At 37.9% G+C, this 13199-nt stretch overlaps 1 protein-coding gene across 4 annotated transcripts in view; it reads left to right on the top strand.

Moving 5' to 3' along the window:
* Window positions 1-13199, top strand: part of SANBR (SANT and BTB domain regulator of CSR) — a 77271-nt gene that overhangs the window by 37415 nt on the left and 26657 nt on the right. For all 4 annotated transcript variants that reach the window (XM_072635477.1, XM_072635476.1, XM_072635478.1 and 1 more), the window contains 3 exons: window positions 9200-9286; window positions 9396-9506; window positions 11397-11520. In XM_072635477.1, coding sequence (XP_072491578.1) covers window positions 9200-9286; window positions 9396-9506; window positions 11397-11520 — 322 coding nt within the window. The remainder of the gene's footprint in view (window positions 1-9199; window positions 9287-9395; window positions 9507-11396; window positions 11521-13199) is intronic.

Genomic DNA, 13199 nt, shown 5'->3' with positions numbered 1-13199 from the left:
CCACCACACTCTTGCATATAAATCCTGTTCTCCAACCAAATTGGTCTGTCTGTAATTCCTTAGATGGAGCAGGTATTTGACCTTCCTGTTTTTTGCTTATGCTGTTTTCTCTGATTGAAATACCTTCCCCCACAACCTCTGACTTACTAAAATCCTGTTTCTTCTCTTTCCCTCTGTATCCCCCCAGCTACTTCCTCTACTGAATTTTCTCAGATCTTCCTAGCTAAGAGTGATCTCTCCCTCCCATGAGTGACCTCCTGTAACACCTACTTCCTGGATCATTCATATGTCATTTATAGTTCTTTTTCTTTTTTTTGTAAGTTGTTTGGACTTTTTTGTTCTTTGATATCTCCCAAACCGGATTCATCAAAATGATGATTATTGTCATATACCTCTTTGTAATCATTTATTTTGAATCACTTTTAACAGTTCCTTGCTGATAATTGTAGAGAGCCAGCCTCAGAGTTGGAAAGGTCTTTCCTCTGACAAATACTAACTAGAGGATGAGCAAGTCACTTAGCCTCTTAATGCCTCCAGAAGCTGTCTGAAATCATGTCCTCTTTTTCACCCCTGGGCATTGTTGACCCTATGAATCTTCCTTCTACCTCCTCTGCTTGAGGTTTCTAATCAGTTCATCACTACCTCTGCTCAGGAAAGGATTTTTTGTTTGTTTGTTTGTTTGTTTTTAGTACTAATTGCTTTTACCTCACTTTGTAACATGTCCAATTTTTCTCCCCATCACTCCCCCACCCCCACCCCCACCCCCCGCTTCCTAATACCTTGCATTCTGATTACTCCTTCCTTCAATGTACCCTTCCTTCTATCACACCCCACCCTTCCCTTATCCCCATCTTCTCTCTTTTCTTGTAGGGCAAGAAAATTTCTATATCCCATTCTCTGTATTTCTTATTTCCCAATTATATGCAATAAAAATTCTTAACATTCGTTGCTAATACTTTGAATTCCAACTTCTCTCCCCAACCCCACTGAGAAGGCAAGCAATTCAATACAGACTAAATATGTGTCGTTTTGCAAAAGACCTCCATAATAATCATGCTGTATAATACCAACTATATTGCCCTCTGTCCTACTCTAACCCCTCTTGTTTTTCCCCCCTCAATTGACCTTGTCCCTTCTCGAAAGGTTTATTTCTAGTAATTCTCTTCTCCCATTTGCCCTCCCTTCTATCATTCCCCTCACCCCACTTGTCACCTCCTCCCCTACTTTCCTGTTGTAAGATAGATTTTCATATCCAATTTAGTGAGCATGTTATTCCCTCCTTCAGCCTTATGGAGAGAGTAGCTGGAAAGGATATGTTAATGGATGTCTCTGTTGTCTTCTTAGCATTTTTGTGACTTCCCAGACCACAACCCCCTTTCCTGGCCACAACCCCTTTAGAATGTAAGCTCCTTGAAGTCAGTGACTATCTTGCCTTTGCATTAGAATCCCCAGTATTTGACACAAAATAACCACTTATTAAATATTTTTCACTCTAAAACTACAAGTTATCAAAAAAAATTGCTGTTCTTCACTTGTAAAGGAAGTTTCCTTCCACACTGCACATTCCTATACCCAGTGAAATTGCTCTCTCCAAGATAACCAGTTATCTCTTAATCACCAAATCTGGCAACTGCCAATACTGATATACTTAAAGCATAGGTCTGACCATGTCATCTCCTACTCAAGACTCTCCGTGGGCTCCTAATAATCTCTAGGGCAAAATGCAGATTTCTTCTTTTGGATGTTAAAGCTCTTCACAATCTGGCTTTAGTCTTGTTTTTCCAAGGTTACTGCTCTTTACTCTCCTTCATGTACTTCATGACATACTGATCTAGTAGATGTCCCTCATCCACAAGATCTCATCTTCATTTTTTGGCATAAACTATCTCCTCCCATGACCCCCACCTGTAATGAATTCCCCACCTATCTCTGCTTTAAAGTATCCTTTTGCTTCCTTCAAAACTGAGATGCCACCTGCTTCAGGAAGGCTATATTTAGTGCCTCCCACCCCCAAAAAATAATTTCTATGTAATTTCTATTTATTTATGTGTGGGTATGTGGAAGGAGGGACTTTGCCTTTTTGTCACATGATCTGAGAACTTCAGAGCTGAGTAGTACCTTAGTGACCATTTAGAAGAATCTATACCTGAAAAGGAATCTCTACTGTAACATGTGTTGTAATCATTGTCACTCCATCTAGAATAATCCTTAAGGACAGGAACAATTCTAGTGCATATCATAGGCATGTAATAGATGCTTATGAATTGATTAGCATAGTAGTCCAGTCTCTATTTAAAGATCTCCAGGAAGGTGGAAACCCACTAGTGATGGTAATAATAATAGCTAACATTTATGTACCTTTAATATTTGCAAAGCACTTTACATATATTATTTAGTTTTATTTTCACAACAATGTTGTGAGGTAGGTAGCAAAATCTCCATTTTTCAGGTGGGAATACTGAGGTGACTTTCCCAGGGTCACACTGCTAATACATGTAGTGTCTGAAGAAGGATTTGAAGTCAGGTGTTCCTGAATTCTAAGTCTAGCACTCACTCCACTGCACCACCTGGCTGCCTCTAGCTCCTACCTCCCCATGTAGCCCTTCCATTTGAGAATGTCTTTAATTCTTAAGTTTTCCCTAACATGTAGCCAAAATTTGCCTCTTAGTAATTTCTATTCCCTAAGCTTATTTCTATTTTCTGGATCCAAATAGAATGCTAGTCACCCTTCCATATCAGTAGCCCTTCAGACGCATGAATTGTCACATATTTCTTATTTTTTCTTAAAATTAAACATCTTGATTTCCTTTTTCACCAGCCTGGTTGCCCTCTTCTAGATGTTTTCTTATACTGCTTATGCAGAGTAGAGTACCCAGTACACATTGTTCCAGATGTTGTCTGTCCAATACAGAGTACAGGGGGACTAACACAGGACCTGGGTTCAAAGCACATCTTGTAATGCTAGCTCTAAGACCTTGAGCAAGTCACTTTATCTCTGTGGGTATCAGTTTCCTCATCCATAAAAGTGGAAATTGCTCTAGACGGCTTCTGAGGCTATTCTTGGTAGTAAATATAACGATTCCTGGACCTCCTTATTCCTCATAACATAGCTCAAGATTGCAGTAGCTTCTGTGGTTGCCACATTATTTTGTTGACTCCTGTGGAGCATGTAGTCTCTGAAACCCACAGATCTTTTCCCAGACAAACTGCTGACTAACCATGCTTTCTTCACCCTACATTTTGTAAAATTCTTTTTTTAACCCAAATTAAGAATCTAACCATACTGAATTTCATCTTATTAGAATTAACCTACTGTGCTAGACTATCAAGATGTTTTTAGATTTTGAAAGTAGTCTAGTGTGTTGTTAGCTCTCCCTCCCAACTTAGTGCCACCTGCAGATTAGAAGTGTGTGTTCTCCCTCCCTTTGTCCAAATCATTAATACAAATGTGAAGAGGTGCAGAGAAAAGCTGTATTGCACCCCACCAGAGACATTCTCCTCAGTTGTTATAGAACTCTTAATGACTATACTTTGAATCCAACCAATTCTGAACCAATCTAATTATATTAATGTCTATATCTCTTAATCTCACATGGGTACTTTCAGGTGGAACAAACCTTAAAGGCCCTCAAGTCCAACCCTTTTATTTTACAGATGAGGACACAAAATAGAGGTTTGGCGCCTTGGCTGAGGTCACACAGTTAACAAGGGTCAGGGGTGGAATTCAAATCCATGTCTTTCTGACTTCAAGCCAGTGCTCTGTTATGCAGTGAATAGTGTAAGATAGTACATCAGATGTTTTGCTGATGTCTCGGTAAACTGTATTAACAGAATTCTACCAATGTAGTAACCTTACTGAAAGAAGAAATAAGCTTGGTCTGGCTTGTAGAGGTTCTTCAACCATCTCTTTAATGATTGATTAAAGAATTTTGTCAGGAGTCAAAGTCGTGCCCAAGAACCTATAATTTCCAAGCCCTTTTGTCTTCCTTCTTTAGAAACTTGTTGCAACATTTGACCATTTCCAGTCCTGTGGTAAATTTCTAGTCCTTCAGATATTGGTGACAGTGGCTTATCAGTGACTTTCACCAGTTCTTGAATTCAGTAAGGGCAATTGTTATCTTTTATTATCGAAATATTTTGGCTAAACTCCCATTACCCATTTTTGTCCTGTCATTTCCAATGCAAAACTCACTATTCTTGACTGGAAACACTGAAGCAAAAGATATATCCATCTAGAGCCATATTCCAGGCATGGGATTCACCCAACTGACTCTCAGTGATACCAGTGAAGACATATTTTCCTCCCTGTGTTAGGGTCTCTGGTTTTTCTTGGGTTTTTGTGTAAACTATGGGCATTTGGTGTAAAGACATTTGAGGCCATGATTTTTACAACTGGTTCCTTGCATGATTTTTTTCTTCTGTGAACTTCTATCTCAACTGCTGTTCTTACTTCACTGTAATTACCTTCTGTGGTTTCTGTATTAATAAATATAGCCAGTTTTTTTGTACTCCATCCTTTTTATTTTGAAGTCCTTTTGATTAGATTTGCAAGGTACTAGGTAAGTACATTCTTACTAGTTCCATTCTTGTCTAAGAATCTTTAATTCCTCAGTTTCAAGACGTGCTCAGTAAAGTCAGACCTCATTGTCAGATAGTACTTTCTTAGCTAGATGTTGACTTTCCAAATCAATTATCCTCTTCTATAGTCATACTCAAATAGAAGCAGAGAGAACATTAAACCAGCATAAGGGTCCCTGTGAGTAGCATATTTAGAAAACCCGATGTTACTACATATTGTATTTTTATTTATTTTGTTAAATATGTACCATAATTAATCTCTTAAATTAAATATTTGTTAAAATACTTAATTTGATTCCACTACAGTTAGGAGTGGTTTATATTGGGGTTGTTTTTTTTCCGTTTCCCTCCACTTGTGAGTAGCAATAAAGTTTATTAAATTTAAAGAAAAAATAGTAGTTTGAAAACAGCATTTCTCAAAATAATATTTGGATCATTCTTAATTTTAAAAAAGAAATAACAGAAAAATAAAACATATGTATTTTAAGAAGACAGAAAAGCATTAAATAAAACCTTCTTAGAGATCAATGAGAATCTGAGAATTTCACCTCATCCAGGTTCTTCAGTTTACAGGTGAGGCCTCTAGGACCTGGCAAAGGAAAAAGACTTGCCCAAAATTGCTGTTGTTAAGTTGTTTCAGTTGTGTCTAACTCTCCAGCACTCTGCTTGGGGCCTTCTCAGCAAAACACTGGAGTGGGTCCAGTTCATCCAACAGACAAGGAAGTGAGGCACATGGGAGTAGGCAGCTTGGCCAGAATCATACCCAGTAAGTGCCTTGAAGCATGAGGTCTCCTAACTCCGGGCACAGCTCTCTATCCACAGTACTAGCTGCCCCAATATTACACAGTTATTTATTGAAAGAGGCAAAAAGTATAACTAATTCTCCTAATCCCCAGGCTAGCCATCCTTCAGGCAGTTAGGTGATGCAGTGGATAGAGAAACAAACCCTGTGTTTGACCCCTCTGTTGTTCTTCATCTCTTACCTTCAGTGGTCCTAGTTGGGGAATGTCTAACTGGTCCTACTATTTCTTTCTTGGAGGAATTGAGGGAAGGAATAAGAAAGCAGTAAACATTTTATACAGGGCCTACCATATGCCAGGCACCATGCTAAATACTTTAAGATATTAACATAAAAGCCCTATGAGCTAGGTGCTATTATTATCTCTGTTTTTACCGTTGAAAAAACTGAGACAAACAAAGGTCAAGTGACTTGCCCAGGGTTCACAACTAGTGAGTATCTGAAGCTGGATTCTAATTCAGACACTCAGAATCAGGTCTTCTCCAGGCCCAGTACTTTACATGTACCACCTAGCTACCCACAGAAGTTTCATTAGAGGGCCTGTTATTCCACGCTGTCACAAATAGCTCGAGATGAGGACCTGCAAGCTTTTACTGCCTAAGTGATTTGATCCAGGGCAAAGTCTGATTTGTAACATTCCTATCCCTACTCTGATCTGAACTCTACAAGTTCTCAACCAGGGTTTGGATCTGGACAGCATGCCTGTAGACTTTCCCCTGATTGGAGTTCCAGTGAACTGCTACTGGCTTCAGCTATCACAAGCCAGCTGTGAAGCTTTACTGGTCCTGACTGGCAAAACTGCAGGCTTCCCCTTGTTCTGGGATTCCTGCATTGGATATTATCTTCCAAGCTTCATACTGGGCTGAAAGCTAGAACTGAGACCCTGCTCAGCTGCTGGGGTCAGAGCCACGTTTTGCTTCTGACCTTGTACTTTGATCATACTTCTCACCCTGGATTAGTATTTCTAGGTTCAGGTTCCCTTCTCAGTCTGCTCTGGATCTGTGACCTGATACTGAACAGTAAGCAGTAGAGCTGCCAGTAGGAACCTGTTCCTACACCCTGCACAAGTATAGGTCCATCTGTGCTGGATTTGGGCTCTCTTCTTATTCTGGTATGCAACCTTCAAGTGCACTGAAATGCTCCAAAAGGTGTACTCCTAGTCAAACCCTGTCTCCAGTGTCTACAGGCCTTTCTGTCTATCTCCTTATGCTAACCTGGGCTGGAAAAATCACCCCCTAGGTTTTGAGAGGTTTTTTTCCCCACAGATTAGTACTCGGTCTGCTGCATTTTTGAAACTCTTGTAGAGGAGTTGACTGACCTGATAGCCTCAGACATGTATGTGTGTCCCTAGGCAAGGCATTTAACATCTACTGACTTTAAGTTTCTTCTCTGTAAAGTTGGGGTTTTAATAGTGCCTACATCCCAGGGTTGTGAGGGTCATTGTCAAATGAGACAGTATTTGTAAAGGACTTTGCAGATCTTAAATCATTGCATAATAATGCTGTTTCTCAATCCTCCTCTTGTCCTCTCTCCAGCCTGTGACATTACTGATCACCCTCTTCACCTAAGGCAGCTAGGTGGTGCTTTGGACAGAGCCCTGGGCCTAGAGTCAGGAAGACCTGAGTTCGGCTTCAGACACTTATTATTGTGTGATAATAATGGACAAGTCACTTAACCCTATTTGCCTCAGTTCCTCATCTGTAAAATGAGCTGGAGAAGGAAATGGCAAACACTCCAGTATCTTTGCCAAGAAAACCCGCAGTGGTCCAGGAAGAGTCGGACACAACTGAAAGGACTGAATGACAACAATAAAATTACGCTCTTTAATACTCTTTTCTCTCTAGGTTTCCAGGACATGTTCTATCCTGGTTCTTCTTCTACCTGTGTGTCCTCTCCTCAGCCTCCTTTGCTGGATCTTTATCCAGGTCCTATTCCCTAACCATGGGTATAACCCAGAGCTTTGTCCTGGGTCCCCTTTTCTCTCTACTATTTCACTTGGTGATCTCATAAACCCCTTTGGTTATTCTCAAACCTACTTATCTAGTCTTTACTTCTCTCCTAACCTCTACACTCTTCTCCAAATGCCTGTTGGACATCTAGAACTGGATTCTTGTAAATATCTTAAACTCATCAAGTTCAGAATTGAACCACCATCCCCCTAGTTACCCAGGCTTGAAACCTACCTGTCCTCCTGTATTTCTCACTCAGCTACCATCTCCAATATTATGTCAAAGTATATTAATTTGACAATTTGTAACATCTTTAGACTATGTAACCCCTTTTCCCCTCTGATACTGCCATCATCCTGGTGCAGACTTTTATTACCTCACCCCTGGACCACTACAGAAGTGTATGGGATGGACTCCCTATCTCAAGTCTCACCTTACTCCAGTACATCCTCCACTCACCCACCAAAGTGATCTTCTTAAAGCACAGACCTGAGCATATCACCTCCCTTCTCAGTCATGACCAGTGACTCCCTATCACCTCCAGCATCAAATCGAAAAAACTCTGGCATTCAGAGGTCTTTACAACACACACCCACACCCACCCCCCACACACACACACACACGACACTAGCCTCCTTGTTATTCCTACAGCAAGATGTTTCTTCTCCAGATTCTTGGATTTTCACTTGCTGTCTCCCATGCCTGGAATACCCTCTTCCTCATCTCCACTTTTTGCCTTCCTAGGTTCCCTCCAAGTCCCCAGCTAACATTCCACCTTTTTGCAGATCCTCCTTCAATGTTAATGTCTCCTCTGTTGATTATCTCCATTTTATCCTCTCTGTAGCTTGTTTATACATAATTGTCATAGTGTCTGCCCATTAGACTGAGCTCCTCTTTCTTTGTATGCCCAGTGCTTATCATGGCACCTGACTCACAGTAGATACTTAATTCTTCTGGAGGATACTTAATTCTTCTGGAGTGATTGGCTTGAAACATAGATAGCAGCCATTTGGGTTAGAAATAAACTTCCCATAGTCAGTGTAAGTCCTTGCACAATGCCTTCTATTCTCCATATTGAATTTTAATGTATAGGCTTGTTATTTAACTACTTGCCAGTGTTCACATCTCCCCTAAACACCTCCAGAATAAGAGCTTTGGTACTGGTAACTGCTATACTCAATTCCTTAATAAATATAAAACCACACCCGACTTCCCTTTCTTTGTCTGTAAACAATATTGACTTCATCTTTGTGTCACCTGTTTGATTTATTTAACAATTTACTTTTATCAATTTGTTCAGCTTACCAGTTTGCTCCAGATCTAGCACCAGTACCTGGCACATATTAGGTCTTTAATAAATGCTTGCTGAGCTGAAATCACAGCCCAAACAGATAAAAATCCATGCACTTAGGACAAATTTCTCTTAGAAGAGGGTGGTGAGCCCTTTAATCTAAAATTTCTGATTTTTCCCCATTGCTTGGATTGTTAAAGCCATTCCAGTCAAAGGTGTGATAGCAGCCAGAACATATTTAAGTAGGCACTGAAGAGATTCAGCAAATACTAGATCATAACTGTGATGAATCCCCTTTCACTTCCAAGACAGTGCCTACAACATTTTTGCCTTTTTCAGCAAGAGGACAGGAGAGAAGAAGTTTCAGTTTTATCTGATTTTCTTACAAAGTCAGATTTTTTATTAAAACACTACCTCTTTGCAGTAATTGCATAGCGAACTGCAACAAAATTATTTATCCTGATTTCTTTGCACCCTCTACAGTTGGTTGAATATTTTTCATAGTATTACCAGGTATTGTTTGTGTCAAAATCTAATATATAGTCGCAATCATTTGAAGACAGATATATTTGTTATTAACAGTAAACTTTTTTGTAAGAAGATTGAAAGACTTTTTGATCCAGAGTACCAGAACCCAGATTCTCGGAATAATGCAGCAACATTGTACAGGTAAAATAATTCTTCAATATCTATTATATATGACAGGCATTTTTCACTGAACCATATATTCCTGATTTTAACTTTGAATGTTTCTATTTTGTTTTCAAATAATTTTTAGATGCTGTTTGTGTAAGAAACTTCTAACTAAAGAAACAGAAACAAGAATTCCTTGCATTCCAGGAAAAATCAACATAAATCAACATGGAAACATTGTTTATATTCACATAAGGTATGGTGAAAATAAAATGCTAAACTTGCTTAGATGTAAGCTTTTCATGTATTTATAGAATTATTTCAATAGCTCTGAGTGGAGAGAAGGGGACTGACATAGAAAATACTAGGCAGGTAGACTGGGGCAACTGACTAGACAGGAAAGGTTTAAGAGAATGAAGAGTCAAGAATTACACAGAGGTTCTGAACCTGGAGGACAGTATAATTCCAAATAACAGACCATTTGTAGTAATGAATTAATGAGGTTTGTTATTATATGTGAAGAGTTATGGCTAATACTGTTTTTCAGTTTGGTTTACATCAGTGTAATAGATGATATTCAATATTGCTCAAGTTTCACACTTAACCGTAAGGAATCTTGTCATTCTTGTTCTTTGATAAAGAGCTCTCAAGGTGAAGTGTTATACTATTCCACACTGCTGAATATGTATATTATATAATGAATTTATTCAGAGCTGATTTTTTTAAAAAGTATTGAAAGCAAAAAATTGTCAGGAAACTGCTCTGAGTAAAAATAGTAAAAAGGAAGTGTTTTTATGAATCACCTCAGGGAAAACTTCCACTCTGAAGTACTGTCAGTATTCACAGATTTCTTATTAGGGATACAGCACTGAATTAAGTTTCAGGAGAAAGAATTCTGAGTTTGCTCCATTAAAACACACATACACTCATCCCCAAAAAACACCACCCCAACCAATAGATTCCTCATATTACTATATTAGAAGTAAATGCCATTTGATAATTTTAGTCGTAACAGAGTTTGAACGCACTGTTTGTACTTGAGACCAAATGCTGACTGACTCATCTTCATCACAACCTTTTTTTTTTTTTGAGACTGAATCTGTCCGTCTTGCCTAGGTCAGAAGGACAAGGGGCTGCGGTGCCGCTAGTGATCAGGAGGGGAGCTTCTGTTTGCTTCATTTTCGACATGGGATGGGCCTCCTCAGGCAGCATGTGCTCTCACCTGCTAGTTCCTATTCTCCCCCACCCCCAGGGACTTTGTGTTTACTGTGTGTGTGTGTGTCTGTGTTTTAACATTTTTGTGTATTTGCTTTTCTGTTTCCCCTGATAGACTATAAGCTCTTTAAAAGCAAGAACTTCTTTTGTCTTTGTATCCCCAGGACCTAGCATAGTGCTTGCCATACAGTAGGCATTTAATAAATGCTGGTTGGTTGACTGATAGAGATATGATACAATGGTAAAATGTTTGGAATCATCAAGAATGCCAATCAGATTATTACAAGATTTATACAATTTCTATATGATAGAACTTTCTGTTTCCCCAGCATTCTACTGAATTCAAGCAATAGTTCATGATGAGAAAATATGTAAAGCAAATGCTATACTAGTGTCAGCTCTTCAGATAACGATTACAAAATACTTTGAGTATAGTAAAATAGGCACTCTCCAGGGTTTATTATAACCAGATTTGATGTGCAGGTCCTTTAAGAAACATGGAGAAGACATTCTTCTAACAGTAATGATAAAGAACATAGAACTCCTTAAAGTTTGTAAAGTGCTTTGCCTATGTTATCTCATTTGAGTTTCACAACAACCCTATGAGGTCACTATCAGAGGTATTATTGCTGTTTTAGCCAGGAGGAAAATAAAGCTCCAGGAGGTTAAGTGGCTTCCCCTTGTCATTGTATGTGACTTTCATTGCATCACAGGATGTGAATTCAGGTCTTACTGACTCTCATTCCCCTTCTGTAGCCCCATACCAAAGTACCTCAAATGCAGTTTTCTTTCATCTTCCACCACAATTCATGTCAAACCAATCATTTAAGAAACTTTGCTGGGAGTATAAGCTTTAATTTTTTAAAGTCTAAAATAAATAAATTGCTTATGTTGCTATTCAATAAAATAAGATAACTTATCCTCTTCTCAGAGACAAAACTTGGGAAGTTCATGAATATTTGGTTAGTCTTTTTGAGGAATTAAAGTCTTGGAGAGATGTGTACTGGCGATTATGGGGAACCGTCAATTGGCTGACATGTTCTAGATGTCATCAAGTAAGTACTTTTGTCTTCTTTGTTTCCTATTCAGTGTCTACGTAAAAGAAGCAAAATTTTATGATCAAATGTCAGCTGCTGTTTCCATATTTGCATCTGACAGTTTCAGATGTTAAATCAGTATTTTTTTTCTTTGTGAAAACATAAGGGAATAATACAGCTTTCACTTATATTCTATAAAAGAATATATAGTATAGTGTGTGTATATATATATATAACATAAAATACTATATTCTGTAGTAGATTACATTTTTATAGTCATACAGTACTGAAAAGTACAGAGAATAAAATCTTCCTATGCTTATTGTTTTTTTTTTATTTAATTTTTTTAGTTACATTTTAAGTTCCAAATTGTCTCTCTCCCTCCCTCCCCATCCCACACTGGAGAAGACCACCATTTGACATAAGTATATAAATATATGTAAAACCATACTATACATGCTTCTTTTTATCAGTTCTTTCTCTGGAAATGGATAGCATCTTCCTTCATAGGTCCTTTATAATTGATTTGAGTATTTGTAGTACTCAGAATAACTTAGTGGTTCACAATTATTCTTCGAACAATATTACTATTACTATATACAGTTTTCTCTTGGTTCTGCTCATTTCACTTTTCATTATTTCATGCAAGTCTTTCCATGTTTTTCTAAAATTAAGCAGCTCATCATTTCTTACAGCACAGTAGTATTCTGTCACAATCAAATACCACAACTTGTTCAGCCATTTCCCAATTGATGGGTATCTCCTCAATTTCTAGTTTTTTGCCATCACAAAAAGAGCTGCTATAAATGTTTTAGAACATACAGGTTCTTTTCCTTTTTCCCTTATTACCTGGGGAAACAGAGCTAATAGTGGTATTGCTGGGACAAAGGTTACAAACACTTTTATAACTCTTTGGACAAAATTCCAGTTTGCTCTCCAAAATGGTTGGATTAGTTCATAGTTCCACCAGTAGCATATTAGTGTCCCAATTTTTTCACATCCCCTCCAACTTTTGTAATTTTCCCCTTCTATAATTTTAGCCATTCTGATAGTAAAGTTGTTTTAATTTGCATTTCTCTATAATCAATAATGATTTAAAGCATTTTTTCATATGAATATATATATGTGTGTGTGTATGTGTATAAACATACACACACACATATTTCTTCATCAAAAAACTGCCTATTCATATTTTTTGACAATTTATCAGTTGGGGAATGACTCATATTCTTATAAATTTGACAAAGTTCTCTATATATTTGAGATATAAAACCTTTATTTGAGAAACTATCTATAATTTCCCCCCAATTTTCTGCTTTCCTTCCAATCTTGGCTACATTGGTTTTATTTGTACAAAAACTTTAATCAAAATTACCCATTTTACTTCTCACAATACTCTGTTTCTCCTGCTTATTCATAAATTCTTCTCCTATCCATAAATCTGATAGGTAATATGTTCCATGTTTTTCTAGATTTCTTATGATATATCTCTTTATAGCTAGGTCATATATGCCATTTTGACTTTATCTTAGTAAATGGTATTGAGCTATACTCAAAATCTGCCAGACTGCTTTGCAGTTTTCTCAACAATTTTTACCAAATAGCAAAAGCTCACATCTTTATATCTGTCAAATACAAGGTTACTGTAATCATTTACCACTGTGTATTATATGTCTACTCTGTTCCACTGATACACC

This window comes from Notamacropus eugenii, chromosome 1, assembly GCF_028372415.1.
Source record: "Notamacropus eugenii isolate mMacEug1 chromosome 1, mMacEug1.pri_v2, whole genome shotgun sequence".
NCBI classification, from domain to species: Eukaryota; Metazoa; Chordata; class Mammalia; order Diprotodontia; family Macropodidae; genus Notamacropus; species Notamacropus eugenii.
Note: the sequence above shows the minus strand (reverse complement) of the source record. Positions and strands in the feature narration are given on the sequence as shown.